The sequence below is a fragment of the Mus caroli genome, unplaced genomic scaffold (genome assembly GCF_978045245.1).
Source record: "Mus caroli unplaced genomic scaffold, Mus_caroli_1 scaffold_12, whole genome shotgun sequence".
Lineage (NCBI taxonomy): Eukaryota > Metazoa > Chordata > Mammalia > Rodentia > Muridae > Mus > Mus caroli.
The window spans coordinates 14,243,216-14,270,504 of record NW_028227267.1 but is presented as its reverse complement, the minus strand read 5'-3'; the positions used below and the strand labels follow the sequence as shown (position 1 = coordinate 14,270,504).

The 27,289-nt window shown below is 40.1% G+C and overlaps 1 protein-coding gene across 2 annotated transcripts in view; it reads right to left on the bottom strand.

Moving 5' to 3' along the window:
* Nucleotides 1-27,289, bottom strand: part of Adk (adenosine kinase) — a 400,940-nt gene that overhangs the window by 332,466 nt on the left and 41,185 nt on the right. For both annotated transcript variants that reach the window (XM_021182427.3, XM_021182428.3), the window contains exon 3: nucleotides 15,553-15,606. In XM_021182427.3, the coding sequence (XP_021038086.1) occupies nucleotides 15,553-15,606 (54 nt within the window). The remainder of the gene's footprint in view (nucleotides 1-15,552; nucleotides 15,607-27,289) is intronic.

Here is a 27,289-nt window from a genome sequence, read left to right as displayed (position 1 = left end):
CCTCACCTCATTGGTAGAGATAAAATTCAGTCATAGCATTGCTATTCAAAGACAAAGTTAAAGAATATAGGAAAAATTTCTAACTTCAACTGAAATGTAAGAAAGCCTGATTTCATACAACAGTGATTCTGTCAGTGCTTGCAATGGCATTGACATTGATGTTTCACTCTCATGGCCAGACACAAATATAGATTGATAGGGGCGTGGCAATGTTTAAGTCGGGGCTGGGAAAATGGTTCAGTGAGTAAGTGTGCCTGCTGCACAAGCAGGAGAACCCTGAGTCTGAATCCTCAGCAGCCATGTAAACAATCAGGTGTGACTGTCTAGGACTGTAATCCTAGAGCTTGGGGGAAGGGAAGATGGAAACAGAAGGATCTCTGAGGCTTTCTGGCTGCCAGGTTCAATGAGAAGTAATGCACTGTGGGAACAGGATGGAGCGTGATAGAAAACATTACATGTTCTTCTTAGTCCCCTGTACATGTGGGCAAACACTGCGGGTGCATGCACACACACAATGTGAGATGTTAGAAACACATTTTCATTCTCTCTCTGTCACCTTCCCTTCCCCTCTTTTCCCTGGGAACCACCCTCCTGCTTTACCCTCCCAAGCACAAGGCTGACAGAGATGTTCCACCATACACAGTTTAAATCTTTTTTGTTTGTTTGTTTTTGTTTTTCGAGACAGGGTTTCTCTGTGTAGCCCTGGCTGTCCTGGAACTCACTCTGTAGACCAGGCTGGCCTCGAACTCAGAAATCCGCCTGCCTCTGCCTCCCAAGTGCTGGGATTAAAGGCGTGAGCCACCACCGCCCGGCCACAGTTTAAATCTTAAAACCATCTCCTGTGGCAGGTTGATCTAAGTTCAAGGAGAAGTGTATTTCATCAAGTAGGTATTGTGACTACAACGGTCATTCAACTGGTTAAGTCGACATAGTTATTGCACCACATAGTTATGTTGTTCCAAACATATAAGAACATGTGCAAAAGTTGTCTTTCGACTTTATGAAACTAAAGAACTTACTGGCAATCAAGTGTAATTTTCTAACCAGACATAATGGCCCACACTTGGAATAAAGAAAGGAGGGCTATTTTTCTAGTCTCCACAGACACCAGACTCAAATGTGGTTGGTGCAAATATAGATGCAGGCAAAACACACATACACATTAAAAAAAAAAAATCAGAATTTCTTTTAGGAAAAGAGAAAAGTGAGGAGTTGTTTCTCGGGACTATGGGTAGAGCTCAGAATCTGGCAACCTGTGGTTTAACCTTCAGCTCCTCAAAACAAAAGCGTCTCTGGGCAGCACACACAGGAGGTAAGCACCGGAGAACAGGAGACAAGGAGAGAAGAGAGTCTAAGGCCGACCTGGGCTACACACTGAGACCTTGTATGGCTCTGTGCGTGCTCGCACCGACCCCCACCCCCGACCCCCCCCACACACACACAGCTTAAGCTTTGTTTGTACAGCCGAAACAAAGTATCAAAAACAGTGTCTTAAACAAGTAGATTCTCTAACAGGCTAATTACAGCACTACTGTTTAACAAGAAAAATGAACTCAAGTTTATGATATTTGAATACTTCCTTCTTAAAAAATTCATCTATGTCCCCAAAATAGTATGTCCAAATGATTCTAGATCTTCTACGCTTATTATATACTTATTAATCACAATGTCATAGAGTAAAGAGGTGAATCAGCGCCATCTGGTGGCTATCACCTTCGTCTTAACATAATTTTCCACATTGACCTTATAAATATTCCTTAAAACTGTGCAACAGGAGGAAATAATAAAATATTACTACAAAAGAATAATGAAATGTAATCAAGTTAGCAAGCAAAAGTACACTTGGAAATTGAATCAAGATAGTGGCACTGTTTTAGCTGCTGAGAAGCTAAATGGCACTATTAGACTGCCATTGGGACTAAAAAAAATCACCTCGGAACTTAGCCTGTGGTCTTCAATAGTTTTCAAGTACCAGCTTTACTATAAAAATTAAATTTATACAATTAAATGAAGAGAAAGAAATATGAGCAATCCTTTTCACAAAAGGCAGCAGCACTGATTACTTGTTTAAGTTTCATATGCATATTTATATATTATATACATTATATTTGTGAATATATTTATAAAACACTATATATATTAGATATTATATCTATATATAAAGTATAATTAAATAAGTGACTGAATGTTTTAAGGCTGATCCCAAGCGTCACTAACAGGGGAAGCTTTCTGAATACTCAGAGTGTGCTGGTTCTTGTCCAGAACACAAATCAGGTCATGAACTAAAATAGACATGAACCAACTACAGAAAGGAATATGAGGGAATTGGAAACAAAAGAAAGAGCAGATACTTAAGTTGGTAAATTTTATATCTACCTTTTACAGGTAATCAATGCAGGATCAAAGCCCAAAACAAAGTGTACCATACTCCCTAACCTTTATTTTCTTGTATAAATGTGTGAATGAAGTATGTGGGTGCTCACAGAGTGTGCTTCCTCCTGTCTCCACCCGACTTGCACCAGTGCTGGGGTTAGCCACACATGCATGCGTCCTGGCTTTGACATAGGTGTTAGAGATGCAACCTGAGGGCCCCATGCTTGCTCCATACCCACTGAGCCATCTCTCCGAGCACGAGCTAGACTTTTAATTATCTAAAATTATGTATTTCCAACAACTATTGGTTTAATCATATATTATAGTTGTCTTATTTTCTACTGAGAACCTTCCAGTCAGTGCAATTTTCTTTTTAATTTTTCCCTTTTCCTAATGTGAAAGAAATAAACACCTCAATTTGTATACATTTTTTGAAATTGATCACTGACTTTGCCTTAACACAAAAGATTAAAATAAACTTGATCTCTCCTCCTTGTATTAAAATGTGAATAAATTCAAGAGAATATTTTTTGCAAAAAAAAGAAAAGAAAGAAAATGTCATTAGTAAGTTAAAACTTTGAAGCAAAAGAAACAACGATAATTAAACAAGCATATTAGAGCAAATCTAAAACCAAAGCTAACAGGGCAAGAAAACAGGTATCTATTCCATGTCCCTGAGAGGAGACACAAGTAAAAAGCAATAAGCCTGACTGATTGGAAGATTCGGGGCGGGGGTGGGGGTGGGGGAGGGGGAGGACACAGGGAACTCTTACTTCTACTTTTAAAAAACGTAAGTAAAATCCTAGCTCATTAACATTTCCTCCTGAAGGTAGCTGAACCCCTGGCATGCTGGTAGCCAAGTCTTAGCCTCTGCTGGTAAAGTACTGGAAAATTCTACCTAAGAAAACAAAAACCCATGGATGCTGCCTCCCTCCGGGGCCATAGCAAGGAAGACTCATTAGAACTAAAGCACTCTCCACAGGCTTTCCAGTGGTACACTCTGCCCATACACAAGAGACTCTATCAGTCCGTTTCTCTTACTACAGGATCTGAATGACTCTCCAGAAACTACAGCACACATGCATGCATATATAAGGACATGGATGAACTCAGAGGGACCAGAACCAAGAAAAGAACATGAGGAAAGTTTGTTTTAAGCAGAATTAAAAGGCAGCAAATGGAGCAAATTAGAAATGAAGTAGAGATGGAGACCAAGTACACCGTGGCACAATCAATCACAGGACACCCTATCTGCACACACAGATGGAAAGGGCACATATGTAAAATAAATACCCATTCAAACGCCTGGATAGGATGCCATTTCTATTGTCCTTAAAGCTGGACCTGGTGGCACACACCTTTAATCCCAGCATTCTTTGCACTTGAAACTAGCCTGGTCCATAGAGCAAGTTTCAAGCATCCAGAGCTCTACAGTGAGACCCTGCTCAGAAAACATCACCACCCACAAAAAAGGTTATAAACCAATACACCACACTATTGAGAGTCATAATTTCTTTTTGAAGATTGGTGGGCAAAATTGGATTTTATTCTCTATATTTTTTCAAAAGTTAGTTCTGAATAAAAATAAGCATTTTAGAGAAGATGTTGTTATGTCTTTCATATAGTCTCTTTTATGTTCTGGCCAAACGGGCCTTGCTGAGACTCACTGACAATATAAATAAGGTATATTTAGATCAAGCACAACCATTGGCAGAAAGAACATGCCAGCCTATGAAAAGAGACCTAGATTCTTCTACCCAATGTACTGTCATATCCAGCAGGGTGATCCTCAGTCACCCAGTAACCACCAGACTCAATATTTCACCAATTAAGTAATTTAATTACACCTCCTTTAGGTGCAAGTAGCAGAGTCCACAGTCTAAAATGCAGTTTCTATCTTTAACCCAGTATCTAGTCTTTTGTAAATATTCCAAGTTATATAAAATACAAAACAATACTTAAGTTCTAGTCTCAAAGAGGTCACACTGCTAAAGTAGGCAAAGTCTTACACACAGGGTATAGACAGTATTTTGTAGAGAAAGTTGACTAACATGCAGAATTCTGTTTCAATTTTTCGGCTTTGTCTTTGGAATGTATGGTGGGATTACACAGTTATCATCTTAATGTTCTGGTTTTTGTCCCTAGGTTCTCAAATCTTAGCACGCACCACAATCATCTGCAGGGAGGGGTTCTGCTTTAGAAAATATTAGCTAGTCAGACAAATTATTCCTTGAGAAAACTCTAATCTAGGTAATATCTGATGAGCCCTTTCTGAACTAACCCTTGGGCTATGTCCTCAAAAGCCCAGCACTGGGAGAACTCTACCCTCATTAACATATATGTTTCCTCACTCCCAGCCATCATTTGAGGTTATCTTCCATAAAAAGCCATCAGATCAGTCTGGTGTGGATCAGTCCAGTGTCATCACCTCTTCCCTACTGTCTTAGTCAGGGTTTCTATTCCTGCACAAACATCATGACCAAGAAGCAAGTTGGGGAGGAAAGGGTTTATTTGGCTTACACTTCCATGCTGTTGTTCATCACCAAAGAACTCAGGACTGGAACTCAAGCAGGTCAGAAAGCAGGAGCTGATGCAGAGGCCATGGAGGGATGTTCTTTACTGGCTTGCCTCCCCTGGCTTGCTCAGCCTGCTCTCTTATAGAACCCAAGACTACCAGCCCAGAGATGGTCCCACCCACAAGGGGCCCTCCCCCCTTGATCACTAATTGAGAAAATGCCTTACAGCTGGATCTCATGGAGGCATTTCCTCAACTGAAGCTCCTTTCTCTGTGATAACTCCAGCTGTGTCAAGTTGACACAAAACTAACCAGTACACCTACCCTGATGTTGTCTCTTCATAATTTCCTTCTTCTAAGCCTGTTCCTCAGCTACAGCCCCCATTTGTCCTTTCTTGTAATCAGACCTAAGCCAGCTCTACATGAAGTTTATTTATCTCTTGTTGCAATGGCCCCAGAATAATGTCAGGTTTTATTGCTTCTTTTAAAAAGATTTATTTTTATTTTATATGTACATTTTGTCTACATATAAGCATGTGAGCCTGATGCCAGAAGAAAGTTCAGCATCCCCTGGAATGGAAATGACAGACATTCTGAAGTCACCAGTAGGGTTCTGGAAATTGAACCTGGGCTCTCGTTAAGTGAAGCTAATGCTCTAGATGGTCCATTCTTTTGTCTCAGCTCCAAACTTTGTCTCTGTAACTCCTTCCATTGGGTGTTTGGTTCCAGCCCGGAGATCCATCCCATAATCAGCCTCCAAACGCTGACACCATTGCATAGACCAGCAAGATTTTGCTGAAAGGACCCATATAGTTGTCTCTTGTGAGGCTATGCCAGGGCCTAGCAAACATAGAAGTGGATTCTCACAGTCAGCTATTGGATGGATCACAGGGCCCCAATGGAGGAGCTAGAGAAAGTACCCAAGGAGCTAAAGGGATCTGCAACCCTATAGGTGGAACAACAATATGAACTAACCAGTACCCCCAGAGCTCATGTCTCTAGCTGCATATGTAGCAGAAGTTGGCCTTGTCGGCCATCATTGGAAAGAGAGGCCCCTTGGTATTGCAAACTTTATATGCCTCAGTACAGGGGAACACCAGGGCCAAGAAATGAGAGTGGGTGGGTAGGGGAGTCAGGGGGAAGGGTATGGGGGACTTTTGGGATAGCATTGGAAATGTAAATGAAGAAAATACCTAAAAAAAAAAAAATTAAAAAAAAAAAAAAGAGGAGCAAATGCTCTTAACCACTAAGGCACCTCTCCAGCCGCAGTCTTACTGGTTTAACCAATGTCCAGCTCTGGTTTCCTCTGCACCGCATACCAGTAAGAAAGAAATACATCATAAACATAGCTGGGATGTTATAAAGAACCATGATTTTATACAGTAGCTTTTAAAATAGAAGGATAAGGAGAAACAGGAAGGGGAAAGATAAATAGAAGCAACTTCCGGAAGAGGGGGTGACCTTAGCTGTGACTCACAGCATTGAGAATACAGAAGAGGGGGTGACCTTAGCTGTGACTCGCAGCATGAGAATATAGAACCTGAAGAGGCCACCTCCTGTGGGCAGGCAGGAGCCCCAGTGCACCAACAGGGACACCAACCCACCCACAAAACTTTTGACCCAAAATTTATCCCATCTACAACAAATGCAGGATGGGGGGAGGGGGAGCAGAGACTGAGGGAATGGCCAACCAATAACCAGCTTGAGACCCATCCCATGGGCAAGCACCAATTCCCTGACACTATTAATGATACTCTGTTATGCTCACAGTCAGGAGTCTAGCATGGCTGTCCTCTGAGAGGCTCCACCCAGCAGCTGTCTCAGAAAGATGCAGACACCACAGCCAAACAGTAGATGGAGCTTAGGGACTTTTATAGAAGAATAGGGGGAAGGATTTCAGGCTGCAAAGGGGATAAGAACTCCTCAGGAAGACCGACAGTGTCAACTGACCTGGGCCCTGTGACAGCCCGGGGGTACAGGACTCCCTAGTATGGTGAGACATTTTTCTGAAAGTATTTCTTGACCCCAAACTTGCAGTTAACCTAATAAAATGCCTTGAGATTACTTAACCTGCTGTCCTGCTGTTTAACCTCCAAAAGCAGTGTTACAAACCTTGCAATGTCTTAGATTTCCCAAACAACATTTACAACCTATCCTTTACTCTTGAGTTACATACTCTTCCACACTCCCAGAATAATGTGTGTATGTAACTATGCTATGGTAATTGGCTACTGAAAGCAGCCACCTTGGAAGTTGAAAACAACCTTAAATGACAAATACCCTATAACTGTTGCAGGCAACATGCAGGTATAGCGGATACCGTGTGTGTGGTTCTAAGTGCTGCTCTAGGTCTACTGGGATCAGTGAAGTCTTCCCTGGTGAAACTCCCTTAAAAGTTTCTGTGACAAATCAATCCCTCCCCCATCTCTTTCCCACCCACCTCGTGTTTTCTGTGCTGTTCAATAAACAGAGAACAAAGTCCTTCTTCAGAGTCGGATGGAAGACGCCAGCAGAGAATACAAATTTGAGCTTGCTCTTTGTCAAACTGGACCAACAGAAAGTTTCTTTACTTTCATTTCTTAATCTCTTATCAATATGCCTTAGAGCTACAAATAAATACATGTTCACACATGTGTACATATATGGGTATATGATTATATAAAGAATAAAATTATGCTGTAAAGATGTTGTATCATTTACTCTTTCTCAACCCTCAGCCTCACTCCCAACAAGTGTTATGCCACTGAGCAGCACCCCAGCTCCTAATTACTCTAGTTTTAGGATTGGATTGTGCATCAAAATCATTATTTTCTACAGTCTTTACTATAAAAACATCAGAATTATATTGAATTGTCTGACAAATCCACCTATAGATGTAGACAATCTATACATATCTATATAGATAGTAGAAATACACACACACACACATTAAACCTTTAGATATACCTTTACATTCTACCTTAAGTTTTAGGAAAAATTTTTCTAAAATTCCTATAAATGATAGAACATAATTTTGTTAATTTAACTTTCATTTCAAGGAATACTTATTCCATAATCCATAAGCATTTAAGAATTTAAGCAACAAAATGCAGTACAGTATGTAGAGTAGCCAGCATAACGGGATGTAATTAGTCATTAAGAAACTCAGTCTAATATTAGAGACTCTCAGAAAAATTACAGTATAGTAGGAACAAATTCATTAGGGCTGAATTGGGGAGATAGAAGTGGCTAAATTTTTCAGAAAAGGGTGTGGGGTGACAGAAGAAAGCTGACTCCAGAGGCTATCACTGAAGGAGGAGGCAAGATCCCAGTTAGCAACAACTTACAAGCCATGATTCAAATGTTGGAGAAAAATCAAGTCTTTTGCACTCTGCTAGGAAAGTCCAAGGGAGCACATTTAGGTAGGCCTAAGTGCAACACGCATTTCATTCACTCGGGCAATACTTTAACTTTCTCACTAACATAAAGCAATTTCAAGAATAATACAAATCCATATATTATTGGGGGAACTTTGCTGTGAGGAATGTTTTCACACATACTAACATTTTTTAAAAAAAGAACTGGGGTCCCATGGTCAAAATGTCACCCAGAGTGACTGGATATAAACTAAAACTTGAAAAGAAGGCCCTGATCTCTTCTACATAAAACCTTGACGGCTTTGTCAAATTACTAGAAAATCATGCTGCAGTCTTAACGGAGTTCCACAGAGGGAGCCAGAAGCAAAGAATAAAGCGATGATAAAGCACACTCCCAATCACAGTCTGCTGGAAGTTATGGGCTTCCACTGCATGATATGAGCTCAGAGTGTCTTCTGACGGTCCATCTCAGTGATCGACCAACTCACAATAGCACAGGCGGTATGCTTGTGGTAGCACTCCACTTCCAGGAAGACACAAACTACAAATCCACTAACTACATTTACAACTAGTAGTGTTTGTTCAGTTTTGTCTCACTTACTTAAAAAGAGAGCCCTTTGGGAGACGTCATCTCTTCATTGTTTGGAGAACAAGGCCACGTAACTTAGCTTCAGTCTCAAAAATAATACATCCAAGCCGCAGTATACGCACAGGGCCCAGGAGACGGGAAAGGAGGACTTCACGGCTTAATATGGAGCCAGTACCCACTGATCACAACGGAGAGCTGGGTAAGATGCCTATCACACAGATACTTTGAATTTTATCAGATGCTTAGTTTGTCGTTTTGTGATAAATGACAATTCTTGTGTAAAAAAAGACTGTATGATCATCAGTTCAGTGATAATATTGATGATGGCAATGGTGATGGCTGCAATTCTCCCTGCAAGAAGGGATGCACTTCATTTCTTATTCTAGATAGCATGCTACTTGAAGAAAAATCAAAGTTATTTCTCATACACAGTTAATTACATGGGGCTGCAGAAATGGTTCAGCAATTTAGAGCACCGGCTGCTTCCCAATAGATCTGGGTTCAGTTCCCAGCACCCACTTCACAACCAGTTCACCAGCTTCCAGGGGGTCTGATACGCTCTTCTGGCCTCTACAAGCACCAGGCACATATGTAGTATATAGACATATATGCAGGCAAAACAGCAACACACATGAAATGAGTACCTATTTTGTTAAAATAAAAGAATAATTTTATGCTACTGGTACTATCACATGTTCCTTCTACTTGAGATAAAATAGAAGACTTTGTATGCATTTTCTGTATTCTGCAGAGAGTACTAGTGAACACCCTAAGGAGCTTTGCAAAGACTAATTCCAACAACACAGTAAAGTTACTTGTAAAGATTAAGACTACATAGAAAAACAGTTTGAAAAGTAATGATTCTGGGGCCTGCTGGGATGTAGTGCAGTGTTTAGAGTGCTTGCTTGTATCCCTGAGGCTAGGATTGGTTCCCTCCACTGGAAACAAACACAATGTATAAATAAATGTTTCCTACATGAAAGAGACTGGAACCTTAGCTTGAATTTCCCAATGGAAGTAACATGCATCGAATCAAAGAAGTAAGATGGAAGAAGTTGGACATGTTCTAGGGAAAGGAGACCCAAGGCAAGCAAGGACCCCAGTGATGAGGATTCTGATTAAAACGCTCAAGGAAATGAAAAATACAAAATAGGCTTAATATTATACCATATAATACACAAAATTCAGAATGTAACTCAATTAAACTATAAGTCTGACATTTCCTAAGCACAGAAGCTTTCTGTATTAGTCTGACATAAACCTTTGAATTTTTGCCTAACCTTGGACGAATTTTAAATACCTTCAAATTGAAAAAAGTCGCATATACACAATACCTAATCAGTTTTCGGCAACCCATTCGATTGTATGTCTAAGGTGATTTCTAAAATCACAAATTGGTCCTGTAATATTAATTTAGGCAGCAAGATACTGTGTTTGTTGTTCTCAGTCACTAAACCGAACACTAACCTTCTTTTAAAATGACTGTGCATAGAGAGTTGACTGCGGATAAGAACACTTGCCGCTCTTGCAGAGAGAGGATTGGGGTTTTGTTTCCAGTCCCCATGTGGCAGCTCACAACCATCTGTAACCGCAGGGCCATCGAACCCAATATCTAGCCTCCGCCAGAACCATGCACACGTGTGGTGAACATGCTAGCAAAACATTTATAAATACAAAGTAAAATCATCTTTAAAAATAAATAAATACAATAAAATTACTGTATGCTTTAGGAGCATTTTGGTGGAGCCAAAAAGAAAAAGGGGGTGGGGGAGCTTAAGTGGGAAGCAGAAGAGCAGTCTCTGTCCAGCACTGTGAGGAACGGTGGTTTACCTGTAACAGGTCCCTTTACTCCTGTGTCTCTCACCCGATGCATGCGTGACAAAATAGGTACTGGGCTTTGCCTTAGCATCTGTCTTTCAAAGTCAAACAAATAAACCTAAGCCCCTTGAAGAGAGATTGATTTTTCTCCCCCTGCTTTGTGGAGTATAGCAAAGTGGGAGGAAAATCGACTATCCAGTTTAGGCTATCTCTATAAAGTGGTATGAATAAGTTTTTGTTAATAACTTTAGCAATTATTAACTTTTCTTACATGAATTTTCCTGATCACATCTCAACACTATTCATATTCCAAGCAATGAGAAATGTATATGTTTATAAATGAATATGTGTATGAAAGTGGTTCTATCTTTTACCATTGCAGGTATGTTCAAATATAAGAAATCTAACTATTCTTAAGTCTCTATTTACAAATGAAGTTAGTATCTTTCACTTTTTTGATCCCTTTATTGAGATATGATAAGTATACAAAACTATACAGAATCTTTGAGCAGTGCCTAGTATGAAGATATGACTTGGATATAAAATGCAGGTCCTCGGCCCCGGGCATTTGTTAAAGGCTTTGTCCATAATGCAATGTTCACAAGGGACATTTCTGGATGAGGAAGGGATCATGGGAGCTCTGTCTTAATCTCTGGACAGATCTGTTAATGGATTAAGAATTTAACCGTGTTATTGAGAGGTGACACAAAGTAGGAAGATGGGAGACCTCCCTGGTGGTGGTGTGTTCTTAAAAGGAATTACCTCATAGCTGCCTCTTTCCTTCCCTCTCTCTCACCTCTCTCCCTTTAAATCTCTCTCTGTTTGTGCTTGTCGGTCTCCCAGAACAGCACCCTGCCACCACACTGTCTTGCCACAGTCTCACAGTGATGAAGCCAGCCACCCCAGACTGAATGAAGTCTCTGAGTCCAAAATAAACCCTTTAAATGGGCTCCCAGGCCACGTTTTCACGGACGTGTTAATGTTCAAACACAGTAACTACCACAAGGGGAAAAAAAAACACTTATTGAATCAAAGGGGCATTTTTCTTATTTTAAGCTATTCCATTTATAAAACTATGATTGTAATGGGGTAAAGACAAATCTATAGAAAACTAATAACCGGTTTCATTACGGGTTTATTCACAGAGCCAAGCAGGAGCCCCACAGTTCTGGACTAATCACATCACAACTGTAATTGTTCCACTTGACTGACTTGAAATCATTCCCTAGAGCAGAGTATTCCGTGTATAGAAACAAGCAAAATCCTGCTCAGAAAAACAAATGTCATTGCTGACCAAATTTTTCCCTGTATGGCAAGCGGGTTTTCCAGGGTGTGGCTGGGGAGAATGCCCAAGAAGCATGATGACTGTTTATGGAATATGATTCAGAGTCTAGAGACTAAGATGGTTTTTAATAAAAACATAATCATGTCACATAAAGCAATACCACCCATCAGTATATTAGAAGCTCTTGTATGCACTGAATCAGGTAAGATGTATGAAATGATAGTATCCACAGTTTTTTTTATAATATCATGATGTGTCAAGGTTATTTTGAATGTAAGAAATCAATAATAGTGTTTTATGAGAATGCATGCCTTATTAATTAGATAATTACATTTTAGGGATTTTTTTTTGTTTTGGTGTATATGTATAGGTGTATGTGTGTGTCTGTAAGTACTTTACATGTGTCTGAGTGCAAGTGCACGTGTACTGCAGCACTTGTGGAGGTCAGAGGTCAAGCTCAGGTACTGTCCATCTTGTATTGAGCAAGGTCTCTTTTGTGGTACACCACGGCCTGTCCCGCAGGCCTCGGGGAACTCTGCTATCTCTCTATCTTCCATCTCACTGCCAAAGCTCTGGGCTCCAGGCACGCACTGACCTTGTGTTCCACGTGTTCCGGATTCACAGTCAGGTGCTCATGCTTGCTTGGCAAGCTCTGTACTCACTAAGCTGTCTTCTCAGTCAAAATGTTGTTTTATATCTATATTTCAAATTTTTTAAAACCTTGGTCTTGAGCACAAAGAGATTTGGGTTATTCTTTTTAGTAGATAAAATATTTGTTCATATTTATAGGGCATAGTAAGATATAACAACTCAATCCATGCATACAATGTGTACCAATCAAACCAAGGTGAATAGCATTTCTACTTTCTCTGTGAGAATTGTAGATATTTAAATGTCAAAGACACAAATGACATTATTTGTAAACATTTCATGAAGAGCTGTTGATGAGTTTTTAAGATTCTATTCAAACTCAATTCAGATTTTTCATTAGTGTAGAGGTGAAAAAAAACCCTACATGACAAAAAAAAAACAGTAAAAGTCAGTCACCCAACTGCAATACTCACCAGTACAGAACAGACAGACTACTCAGATAGACACGCCAGACTAAGGCTGGGCACGGGGGTGCATACCTTTCATCCCAGAACTTGGTAGAGGCAGGCGGATCTCTGTCAGTTTGGGGCCAGTCTGGTCTACAAAGCTAGTGCTAGTCCCTAGTCACCCAAGGCTATTACACAAAGAAACCCTGCCTCAAAAGCAAAACAAAACAAAAAATGCCATACTAATGAGCAATAAAAAAGGAATGAAATGGCACATGCACCAGTAATGATCCATGTCAAACCAAACGGAAGAGCCAGCACAGTAGCACATGGCTATCATGCCAGAACTCCAGAGGCAGAAGCAGAGCTCTGTGGGTTCAAGACCAGTATGGTATGCAAAGGAAATTCCAAGCCAGCCAGGGCTACATAGTAAAAGTCTATGCCAAAATAGGGGGGCAGGGGAGAAAAGAGGAGAAGGAAGAAGGAGGAGGAAGAAATAAGAGACCTTATTTTAAAAACTAAATCACACATATGATTTCACTTACTCAAAATTCTAGCATAAGCACATTAAAACAACAACAACAACAAAACCCTCTTAACTATTAAACCCGAATAATCTGGGGGGAAAGTATTCTGACATCTGAAACTTACTTTGAAATGAATCCAAAAATAAATAAGTAAACAAATTAATGAATGGATTGGAGACAAAACCTGAAAGTGATAAATAAGTACAGTAAAATATAAATGATAAAATCCAGATAGTGAGTGTGTGGGTGAATGTGTAGTATGTTTAATTTTTCCATAGTTATATTTTTGTGTGTCAGGTAAGATTGTTAGAAATATTTTTCCATAATAAATTACAAAGAAAATAAATCATTAGTCAAACTCTATACAAGGAGGTGAACTGTGTCTTGTACAGCTAATACACTTTTAAATAAACATTAAAACAAACTAAAATAGCAAATGATTAAACTGTTACATAGCAAGCAGTACATAGTGTGCATGTACTTGCATGTGCAAATAAAAGTCTAAATTAAGTAAATCAAGACAGATCTGAGTTTGATATGAAAATAAAATGGCTCCAGGATGTGTGGGTCTCTTCTGTAACCCATCATCCCATGGCTCCAGGGTGTGTGGGTCTCTTCTGTAACCCATCACCCCATGGCTCCAGGGTGTGTGGGTCTCTTCTGTAACCCATCACCCCATGGCTCCAGGGTGTGTGGGTCTCTTCTGTAAGACATCATCTCAGCACTTGCAACCAGACCATTACTTTGAGCTCTAACTCTGCCTAGGCACATAGTTATACTTTGCCAGCTTGAACTACAAAGTAACAACTTTTCTCTACATAATTAAATAAAATATGTACACTAATAAAATTAGTGTATCTAGTACACTAAGAAACTTTTGAAGGAACTTTGGAAAATCAGTGTACTTATAAAGGTGATAGAAACCTAATTAATAGGCAAAGTACATAGTGAAACCTACAGCTATAATTGGAACTAAAGTCCTCCAATTCTTCCTTTTACAGTATTGATGTTGGCTGTTTATGTAATATTCAATATTACTAGCATTTTCCTTACTGAAAAATAAGGAAAAGGTGAACCAGTTTAAAAAAATAGAAGCATATAAAAATTTTTAAGTTTCCCTCTTTAGATAATCCTAAAATACAAGTTTCAAACTTCCCAAGCCTATCATTTGTAACTACAACCCTGACAGTCCTTGTCAGATGGCAATCGTTTAATTACTACCTTCCACGAGAAAAATGTCAAAGATGTTCCAGCATTCTGTAAGTATTTCATAAAAGTAAAAAAAATAGAACTCTAAAAGAAGTACATTAAAAAATTCAAAAGCATTCACATTTCAAGCTTCATGTTTGAAGTATTCTATTTTATATTAAACAATAGGTAGGTATTTGCTTTTGTATAAAGCTATATAAGACGGGGAACCATGTTTCTTCACCTTTAGCAAGTGCTAGAAAAAGCACCCGAATAAAACTACAAAATTAATCATGAATCTCATGTTTATACCAGAGGGGCAAAAAAAAAAAAAAAAAAAAAAAAGAAATGATGTGTTTCCAAACATACATCTTAATCTGGAAAATCAAATACAATGGTACATGTTTCAGTGGGTCTCACAGACAATTACCCCTGGGGTTTATTTGATATAGCACAAACTATATAGTGCAAATTATCCTAATCCCACTGTGATTACAGCCATAGTGTTACATATATTAATTATATATAAATAAGATGCATTTAATTTTTATATATATCTATATATATATATGATATGTATAGAAATAATATATACAATTTTTACTTCAAGTGGCTTGAACAACATCTGCTTCGTAGAGTGAAGTGTGTACAAGAAAAGGCTAAGCCGGGCGTGGTGGTGCTCGCCTTTAATCCCAGCACTCGGGAGGCAGAGGCAGGCGGATTTCTGAGTTCGAGGCCAGCCTGGTCTACAGAGTAAGTTCCAGGACAGCCAGGGCGATACAGAGAAACCCTGTCTCAAAAAATCAAATCAAAACAAAACAAAAAAGAAGAAGAAGAAGAAGAAGAAAAGGCTAATTAACTTACAGTTCCTTGTGCTTGTCTTCAGCCAAGATCTGGTCATTTGGTTTCAGAGAATACCTGCAACACATTAAGAACACACTGGTCAGATAAACATGCAAACATACTTGCCTTAATTAGACATTTGATTATAGGTACCCCAATCAAATTGAAGTGTACAGCCTGCTGAGTTCTTTCAAATGAGCACCACAACACTGTTACACGTCTCTGACTTAATCGACAAAGCACCACCAACTTTGCCAGGTAGGGAAGAAACCAGACAATGTCATTAAAGTGAGTATTCTGGAGTAAATATTTATTCATAATTGCTTATAAAAATATATCGAGAAAAGCCGTTTGACACAGTTATGCTGAAAGTAACAGTGTCGACTGTTCCCCAGCACTTTGTAAAACACTCAGGTAAACACGATGCCTCTGAGACAAAGACCAACAATGAGTGTAATCTCACTACTTAATAGGCCCTTTTCACATGTGATACTTTCCTCATTGCTGTGGCAAAAATACCTGTCCAGAACAACTTAAGGAAGGGTTTACTTCGGCCCATGATGTGAGGAAGTTCATCGTGTTGAGGATAGCATGGCACTGGAGTGTGAGGCTGCTAGTAACGTTGCATCCACAGACAAGACACAGGGTGACACATGCTTATGCTCAGACAACTCCCTCCTTTTTATGTGGTATAGGTCCTCAAACCATAGGATGCTTCCAACCACATTCAGGGTGGGACATCTCACTCAATTCTCTCATGACCCAGATGAATATAAGTGATCCCACCTAACTTGCACGAAGCCCTAGGTTTGATGCCCAGCACTGGAGGTTAAGGGAGGTGGAAAGCAAGAGCCTTAAGTAGCTTTTCAAAGTATATCTCCCAGAATTCCATGTCTCTGATATCTGTAATCAGCTAGCCTGGTAGTTTCTCAGTTTTGCTTTCAGCACTATCAAATAATCTGCTGACGTGCAACTTTTGATGACAGTGTTCCAATAACTGGCACTGCTGAAAATCCTGTCTCAATCCAACAAGCAATGGGGACACGCTGGTCAGGTAGCACAATTAATTGTACTGGGAAAGAAGTAAAGTCTTGTGAACACTTGTAATCTTAGCAATAAGGAGGCAGAAGCAGGTCTACGTGTGCAAAGTTAGCAAGATGCTGTCTTTTGTCATTTTGAGGAGAAAAGGTAGGCTTGAACACTTTCCCAGATACTCAGCCCCTAGTACCGCATATACACACAGCAAACCAGAACACTACCTCACTGAAGCAATGAATATTATTTGTCCACAAGAGTAAGCCAATTGGGGCTGGAGAGATGGCTCAGTGGGTAAGAGCACCCGACTGCTCTTCCGAAGGTCCAGAGTTCAAATCCCAGCAACCACATGGTGGCTCACAACCATCCGTAAGGAGATCTGGCGCCCTCTTCTGGAGTGTCTGAAGACAGCTACAGTGTACTTACATATAATAAATAAATAAATCTTTAAAAAAAAAAGAGTAAGCCAATTGAACAGAAGCTTTAGAAATAGTTTCCTCATCTCACATAAAAGCTGTATTTCTGATCACCATATTTCTTTTATTTAATTATTCGCAACCTAATGCATTTGTGTGTGCTTCACTGTGTGTGGAACAGAATCTAATGATAGAGAAGCTTCAGAATTAAATTTACATATAGATTTCTACTGCAGAAACATAGGGTGATCAATATTCATGAAATATGTTAATATACAGAATGAACTACACAAGGATAAAAGTACAAAGGATTTAAAAGCAAAAGGAACACAAAGCTTTTAGAAGGAAAAGAAGCTGGCACTTGTGGATTTTTGTAGATTGTTATATAGATTCACCATAATTAGGATTCACAAAAAAAGTGGTTCATTAGTTTTATTCAGTTATAAAAATCATAAATATTAATGTGAGCATCCGTTTATCAATTCATGTTTATGGACTATAAACATCTAAAAGTTTGAAGTAACTGTGTGGGACATTCACAAAGTACAAGATACATTATACAAAAGGTATTTAGTCAATGCCTCTTTCCTTCTGTGCTAAGAGAGAAACTTTCTTGTCTTTTAGGCCTCACAATTCAGCAAGCAAAAATGGAAGATGGAGTTATATGATGTATAACATTGGCAGTGGCATGAAAGGAAATACTGTTTCCTCTTTATGACTGGGAAAAAAGCAGTTTTTATCTATTCCTCTACTGTCATGGCCCCTTCTCATCTCGCCTCTTGACTCTTTCCTCATAAACAACATTCTCTTCTAAGTTGTCAAAGTAAGAACTTGAAAGGAACCAAAGGGGACCGGAAGAAAGGACCCACACTGGACAAGCAGCAGGCAGAAAGTCGCCTGATTTTGATCAAACTGCTAAGTTTTGAGTCACACCAGTCCTCACCACTGAGTGGGAAACACCAAGGAAATGTGCTCTTGGCAGGGGTTATCCAAAGCTTTGCAGTGGTCTCTCTGCTGTGTTCCGTTCTCTGGCCTGGCGCCTACCAGGTGATGCTTCTAGCAGACCTGAAAACTTTCTCCTTCCTCATCTTGCCTGGATTTATCTTTCTTCTACAACCTGACAATTCATGCTGCTTCCTAGGAGACTGTCTGATAATGTATTCTCTCTGTAATTTACATAAAACAAAAGACACAGAGAGAGAGAGAGAGAGAGAGAGAGAGAGAGAGATTGACCGACTAGAACGGAGGAAGGGCAAAAGTATTAACCATTATAACAATTTGCAGACAGCTGCTCAGCCAACATTCAGGAGGCTTATAAAGAAACAGAGCAAGAGTGAATCACACAACTAAGATGAAAACATCAGCCAAAAGTTACAGGATTTGTGAAGTAGTGTTTTAGCTTCTCATCAGCAAAGCAGGTATGAAATAAAATTAGAGAATCTGAAAGAACAGGGTTCAACTAGATTTTAAGTCTGAATATATAAAGCCTGTAGTGTTCTATTCTTCAGGATCTTTCAGAATGTGTTACTGCTCGGCTCTTGGCCACATCTACAAACTGGCCTGTTACACTTCCAATTGCTTTTCTATCAATGGTTTGTTCTGGCTTCTCTTCCCACCACTCCACTGTGATTTACCTAGCTGGGGTCACCAGTGGTATTCTACTGTCAAATATAATGAACTCTGCTAAGGCTTATTTCACTATGTTTCTAGTGCGTCTGGTATAAATAACAAGCTCTTGTCATAAACTCATATATCCCTTGGGATTGCATGCCTATCTCCTGCTAATAAGCTCAGTATTTCTCCTTACTTAGCTTCCTTCCATAACTACTTTTGGTGAGCCTTTTTAGAAGACATTTATATTAGCTGGGCGTGGTGGCGCACGCCTTTAATCCCAGCACTCGGGAGGCAGAGGCAGGCGGATTTCTGAGTTCGAGGCCAGCCTGGTCTACAAAGTGAGTGCCAGGACAGCCAGGGCTACACAGAGAAACCCTGTCTCGAAAAACCAAAAAAAAAAAAAAAAAAAAAAATAGAAGACATTTATTTAAATGTTTGAAGGTAGACCTGAGAAACAAAACTATGACAAAGCACTTCACAGGGCAATTTATAAATAGAATACCAATAGCGGCATGGGTGTCTCTGCAGCAAAAGCATCCCAAGTATCCCCACGACAACAGTAAAGTCACAGCAGTGAGCAATAAACCACAGTCATAAGTAAGGAGGCCAAAAGCACCTATCGGTAAGGTTAATAATTGTATACACTAGGCTTATTGTAACTTGAGTAAATTGAAGTACTAGTACTATGAAAGACAATCTGAAACTCTGATGGCATCTATCAAAATCTCCATGGGATAGGAGGGTAGACTCAAGATGGCTCAGCAGGTACAGTCACTTGTCACCAAGCCTGAATAGGAGCCCACATGGCAAACCGAAAGAATCAACACCTGATACAGCTTTCTCCTTCTCCATCCATTCCCCACCCCCACCCCTTCCTTTCACACACACACACACACACACACACACACACACACACAAAATTCATGAGCTAGGCATGGTGGCACATACCTGTAATCTCAGCACTCTGAAAGCTAAGGCAGGAGGATCACTAATTAAGGCCAGCCTGAAGAATTTAATGAGACCTAGTCTCAACCACATCATCTTTATGTGTTACTACTTCATGTACAACAACCCAAAGAACTGAGATCTGGAAAAATGCTATGTTGTACAAACAAGCCATCTCTCTCCCCCTTCCCTGAGGATGGCCAGTGGTTTTACACACCTGCACATGCTTAGATGTAAGGTGAATGCTGTAACATGACACTTCTGGAGCAAATAACAAACTACAAATCTCTAAAGTTCCTTTGTAACTTAATCCCAGTGCTGGAAACGATATGAAGATGAATGCACTGAACGCTGCATTTAAGAAAAATAATGCTAACAATTTACACTAGTGGGCAACAGTTCTGTAGCCACACTGAGCCAGCGCCTGCCTGGTCCTGCTCCGCCTTCTCTCCATCTCTGGATAATGGACCAAATCCATATTCCTACATCCCCTACAAGAGAATGAGCTCCATCAGCAAGACACGTCTCAGATCCACCCGTGCATTGTGTACACCACAGAGAGGCACTTCCTGAGGGAGTGGGTGGACAGCATGGGCATGAAAACACCGCCTGCCACTCGTAAAGCTAAACCAGAAGGAAATGCCAAGGAAGGAAAGCAGCTCATTAGGAGGCGGAGAAAAACAGAGAGATGAGCTGTCCAGTGGGGAGGGAAAGAACCAACTGAAGGGCACTTTCTCTTTTTTCCCTGTATTAACCCTTTTATTAAAAATGGATTCTTTTCTCATACTAGAGTCCATTTCAAACTTCCACTAAGTGTACTAAATCTTCCAATGAAAATTTACCAAGTGCTCTGACTTTTCCTGAAAGTCATGAACACATAAACATACAAATATCGTCTACAATTTTCAGATCCACCTGGAGCAAGAGTGTCCACGTTTTTAAAAACAAACAGCAGAGACTAGTTTTGAGGTTGACAATGACTAGACAAAGTGAAACATCTAGTTTTTCTGACAGAACCAGAAGGAATCTAAGAGTCTATACGGAGAGGGCAGCACATGGCTCTGTGATCAGGTCACTTGCCAACAAGCCAGATGACCTGAGTTCAATCCCCAAGACTTACAGGTAGAAAGAGAACCTACTCCACAAGTTGTCCTCTGATCGCCATGTGCACTCTATGACATGCACACAAGCAAGCACAGAGGCACACACACAATAAGTAAATAACCAATAAATAAAATGCCTTTGCTTCTTTTTTTGAGGCAGGGTGTTGTTATGTAGCCCTGACTGTCCTGGAACTTGCTCTGTAGGCCAGACTGGCCTTGAACTCAGAGATGCCTCTGCCTCCAGAGCCTTTTGTGTGTGTTGGCTCAGCAGTAGAGCACTTACCTGGCATGTGAAGGCTCTAGGTTCAACACTCACTCCTGCAAAACTAAGGCTATCATCTCTAACACTCCAATGTCTAATAATTTTACCATTTAATGATTTGTAACCCTGGAGACATCTCTGTATTAGCAAGTATCTTTTAGTAGTTCTTCAGAATGCAGCTCTTGTTGTTCAATTTTTTTTTTTAAAAGATTTATGTATGTGAGTACACTGTAGCTGTCTTCAGACACACAAGAAGAGGGCATTAAATCCGATTACCGATGGTTGTGAAACACCATGTGGTTGCTTGGAATTGAACTCAGGACCTCTGCAAGAGCAGTCAGTGCTCTTAACCTCTGAGCCACCTCTCCGGCCTTGTTCAATTCTTATTTTGTGAAGGATGTTTGTACCACACTATGAATTAAGGCACAGATAGATGTAGGACATGAGTAAGTAATTTGTAAGGAGAGATGTATTGGGTGTTATTTGAGAAGGGAGGGGTGTTTGTTTGGCTGGCTTGTTCTAGTTTGTCCCAATGTAGACAAGCTGGCCTTAAATTATGACTTTTAGTATTCCTGACCTACTGAAATTATAAGCATACTCCATCAAATCTTCTTGTATTTTTCACATTTTCACTTTTGTGATCTTTAAATCTCAGCACTTGTACTTGAGGGGTAGCTCTACTCTCCAAATTTTGTAAGTACCTCATCCATTTGAAAGGGTAGCTAGAGTTTGGCTTGCCATTATAGCTGAGATTTTACTTTTCAAGTAGTAACAAGCTTTTTCCTCCCTACCACATTAAGCTGCTTCGTAACTTTCATAACCTATCACAGACTTTTTTCTGCATTTGAGAGGGGACCTTGCATACTGTAGCTCATGGTCCTTCTGCCGTGATAACAGTTTGTTACTCTGCTTTAAGGATTCACTCAGCTTCATGGAGGGGCTGTAATTACAGGTGTATGCCTATGACATTATCACAGCTTTTTTCACAAGATAACAATAAGTATCTCCATTATAGTCGTAAGTAACACAGTAAGGAATTATATTTGCTTCTCTGAAACCTAATGTGTACAAGTAATGGGTTTCCAGAAAAATTGAGCCAACAGGGCATATATGCATGTTCACATACAGATATATGAGAGAGGATTTACTGCAAGAATAGATTTCTGTGACTATGGAGGTAAAGAAGTTCCACTAATATATAAGAAATCAGAAGAAAACTGTCCCCCAGTTCTAAGAGACCAGTAGTCTTTCTTGGTTATCTGCAAGCTTGGGCTGATCTGGGGTGATGGGCCACAATGACAGACAGATCTTCCCTATCCAGTCCACTCACAGATTCACACACTATCTCGGGAAACACTGTATACATCACATCAAATGAAGATTTTTCTGGAGAGATTTCAAGTTTGTTCTGCCTACCCGGATTCAAAAGTCTACAAAAGGCTGGAAAAATACTGCTGCTGCTCACACAGCTTGTGAGACCCCAGACCAACCTCCCCGTGAGAATCATACTTTGGAGATTCTTTCTCTCCAGATTAAAAACTTTGAGATTTTAATCTTTTAGGACTGTCCTCTGGGGAATTTTTAGACTTCAGGAATTTTAGACTGAGAACTTTGATCACTGGATACACCCTTAGGAGGCAAAGGCAGACAGATAGGTCTCTATGAGTTTGAGGCCAACCTCAGAGAGGCCGTGTTGAAAAAAAAAAAAAAAACCAACTTTTATCTTTTAGGATTTCAGAGTTGTCCTTTGTGAGTACCGTCAGTACCAGTAGAATAAATCCCACAGAAAGTGTGCATCCATGAGGGAAAGCACACAATTTTGTAACAGCACCTAAGCTGCCATCTGGGGTGTGGTGTGGTTGATAGCAGGAGCGATCACCTCAGTTTGATCCAAAGCCCTGAACAAACCAAGCACAGTGATATGTGTGTAACCCGGCACCTAGGAGGCTGCGCAGATGGCAAGAGTTTGAGGTGAGCCTGGGCTATAGAGCAATTTCCAGTTCTGCCTGGGGCAGAGATAAGACTGGCCTTGGAAAAGAAAATAATTAACTAACCCAAGGAGAGTGACATAGTTACAATAAAAAATCTAAACCCTACAGAAGTTAGAGTCTCAAAAGCTCAAGGCCAACCAACTTTTAGACCAGCTAAGGATGTATACCAAGACTTAGCAGAAGAGACAGACAGACAGACAGACAGCCTCTTTTTGTCGTTTTTTTTTTTTTTTTTTTTTGGTTGGTTGGTTGGTTGGGTTTTTTTGTTTGTATGTTTGTTTTTCAAAACAGAGCTTCTTTGAGCAGCCCTGGCTGTCCTGGAGCAGCCCTGGCTGTCCTGGAACTAGCTATGTAGACCAAACTGTCCCTCCTTGAACTCACAGATATCCACCTGCCTCTGTCTCCCTAGTGCTGGGATTAAAGGTGTGTGCCTCCACTACCTGACTGGAGATAGAACTTGTTTGTGTTTGTTTTTGTTTTGTTTTTTCGAGACAGGGTTTCTCTGTATAGCTCTGGCTGTCCTGGAACTCACTTTGTAGACCAGGCTGGCCTCGAACTCAGAAATCCGCCTGCCTCTGCCTCCCGAGTGCTGGGATTAAAGGCGTGCGCCACCACGCCCAGCCTGGAGATAGAACTTAATGGATAAGCATTTGTCTAGTATGTGAGACCTTAGATTAGCCGTCTTAAAACTAAAATTCTCACTTGACATTCAAAATTTTTTCACCCTCAAACCTACTATATACCCATTTATAATATTTTTATTTATACAAATGATTCATTTATAAATTAATTATATTGATTTTGTAGTGAACTTTACAATCAACTTTAAATAAACACTAAACAGCGTATTTCATGCATGCTTTCTCTACCTACCAACTTCCCAGTCAAAACGATTTACATCTATGAGAAAATACACAATTCTTCAACTAGTCTAACTAAAACAAGGTATTTTTACTTGTAATTATGTGGCTTTTTCCCAATGGCCATTCCGTTAGGTCCCTCCTTCCTCTGTTGTGACTTTTATCTACTATGTATACCTTACATAATCCTTCCCTCCCACCCATTAATACATGCCCTCCTTCACCCTCCATGAGACCAAGGCTCATCTGATGGTATGCACACATTGCACGGCTCTCCACATGAGCACGCTGTCTCTGCAGTATGGCACAGAAATCTTTCCAGGAGCCTGCTTTTGTTTTTGTTTTTTTTTTTTGGTTGTTTGTTTGTTTTTTTAAAGATTTATTTATTTATTATATGTAAGTACACTGTAGCTGTCCTCAGATACTCCAGAACAGGGAATCAGATTTTGTTGTGGTTGTGAGCCACCATGTGGTTGCTGGGATTTGAACTCGGGAGCAGTCGGCACTCTTAACCACTGAGCCATCTCGCCAGCCCCGCTTTTGTTTTTTTAAGTCGGAAAAAAAGCCTATTAATCTTCAGCTCTGATATTTTGACAAATCAGAATTATCAAAGCTGATTAACTTAATTCTGTTCTTACTTTCAGTTAGGAATCCTTATTTTGTTCTTATTTCAGAGAAAAACTACCTTTGTAATAATAAACAATGAGGACATTTCAAAAACTTTAATGCAAGCAGATAACTATTCCACTTATTTTTTTAATTATATTTTTTAACTACAACAATGTTTGTTGTATTCTGAAAACATGTCAATTCTAGACAAACTAGCAACTTTCCAGTTCAAGAGCTGAGGTGTTGGGGGCTGGGAAGATAGTACAGTGGTTAGACACTTGCTCTGCGAACCTAAATTCAGATCCCCAGCACCCACATAAAAGACAAGCACAGAAGTGCACATCAATAGGAACAGCATAGGGAGGTGCGGAGAGGTGGACTCTAGGGACTTGTTAGCTGACCCAGCTACCTAAAATGGAAGTGCCGGATTCAGTGAGAGCAGAGTAAGTAGAGAGCAAAGAGGAAGACGCCCACTGTGAACCTCGGCCGTCCACATATACATACACACTAAATAGTTTTTGACACCTGAAAATTTGAAAACCTAATCAAGAAGAAAATTATTAAGCTTGTCTTTTTAAAAGTCAATCAATACAATTTAATACAATAATTAAAATGAACAAGTTTTGAAGCAAATACACATATTTCTCTAACCTACTAATTAGTATTCTACTAATACTTGGATGAAAAGGAACAGAGCAATCTGCTGGCTTGTTTTTGTCAGCTTGATACAAACTACCATCGTGTGGGAAGAGGAAGCATCTACTGAGAAACTGCCTCCATCAGGGATAAGCCAGATAGAGACAGAGACAAAGACAGACAGGGACAGAAACAAACACAGAGACAAATGGAGAGACAGACAGAGATCAGAAGACAGCATGTAAGAGTGAGCTTTCTCCTTTGATCATGTAAAGGGCAGGGACTGAACTCACAAAGTCAAGCTTGGTGACTTCGTGTATTTACCTGAGGAGCCATCTCCCTGACCCTAGTTTTGCTTTTTAGCTATAAAAACTTTTTTTTATTAAATATTTTCTTTATTTACTTTTCAAATGTTATCCCCTTTTCTGGTTTCCCCTCCGAAAACCCCCTCCCCCTGCTCCCCAACCCACCCACTCTCACTTCCTGGCTCTGGCATTCCCCTACACTGGTGCATAGAATCTTCATGGACCAAGGGCCTCTCCTCCCATTGATGGGATGTGGGCCCTCCTCCCACAAGGCCATCCTCTGCTACATATGCAGCTGGAGCCATGAGTCCCTCCATGTGTTTTCTTTGGTTGGTGGTTTAGTCCCAAGGAGCTCTGGGGGTACTGGTTAGTTCACATTGTTGTTCCTCCTATGGGGCTGCAAACCCCTTCAGCTCTTTGGATCCTTTCTCTAGCTCCTTCATTGGGGACCCTGTACTCTGTCCAAAGGTTAGCTGACAGCATCCACTTCCATTTGTCAGGCACTGGCAGAGCCTCTCAGGAGAGAGCTCTATCAGGCTCCTGTCAGCAAGCACTTGTTGGCATCCACAATAGTGTCTGGGTTTGGTGGTTGTATAAGGGATGCATCTCCAGATGGGACAGTCTCTGGATGGTCATTCCTTCAGTCTCTGCTCCACACTTTGTCTCTGTAACTCCTTCCATGGGTATTTTGTCCCCCCTTCTAAGAAGGATTGAAGTATCCACACTTTGGTCTTCCTTCATGTGTTTTGTGAATTGTATCTTGGGTATTTTGAGCTTCTGGGCTAATATCCACTTATCAGTGAGTGCATATCATGTGTGTTCTTTTGTGATTGGATTACCTTACTCTGGATGATGGAAATCAGTTTGGCGGTTCCTCAGAAAATTGGACATAGTACTACCTGAGGACCCAGCAATACCATTCCTGGGCATATACTCAGAAGATGCTCCAACATGTAATAAAGATACATGCTCCACTATGTTTATATGTTCACAGCCATATTTATAATAGCCAGGAGCTGGAAAGAACCCAGATGTTCCTCAACAGAGGAATGGATACAGAAAATGTGGTACATTTACACAATGGAGTACTACTCAGCTATTAAAAATAATGAATTTACGTAAAAACTTCTCAAAGCTTCAAAATCAGCAGTTCTCAACCTATAGATCTCAACCCCTTCGGCGCTACATAACAATTATCCTGCATATCAGATATTTACATTATAATTCATAACAGTGGCAAACTTATAAACGAGGGTCCTCGTAACATGAGGAATTATATTAAAGGGTCACAGCATAGGAAGGGTGAGAACCACTGTTCTAAATACTAGATGTCAAATCATTACATGACTTGTTTCCATCCTGACGGTTGGCTTGATTTTGTGCGTGTGTGTATATGTGTGCACGTGCGCACTCACACACATGCATGTGTATCCTCATGTGTGCACACATTTATGTGTGCTGGTACTGAACCCAGAGACTTACAACATGCTAAGCAGGCACCCTACTATAAAGCTACATCCCTAGACCTCAATCTCTACACAGTGTAGAAGAAAGTTTCATATTTTTGATAAGACCCATCTTCTTTTTTTCTCTTATTGCTTGTGCTTTTACTAATATTGAATTTAATAATCGTAAAACCTAGACAACAATTTACACCTGGTTTTTCTAAGGTTTTTACAGTTTGAGTTCTTGAGTCAGGGCTTTGCTCCATTTTGAGTTAATTTGTTTATACAGTATAAAGTAAGAACTCCGAGCACTGTTTTTGTTTTGTGTTGCTTCTTCTTGTTTGTCTGTTTCCAGACATTTTCTCATGTAACTCAGGGGGCCTCAAACCTATTTTGTAGAAGGCTTGCCTCAAACTTGCAATGATCCTCCTGACCCTGTCTTCTGAGGGCCTGGATTACAGGCATGTAACCTCATACCTATTATATAATAAATTTTAACTGAAAAAATATTAGGAATAAACAAAATATATTTTCAAA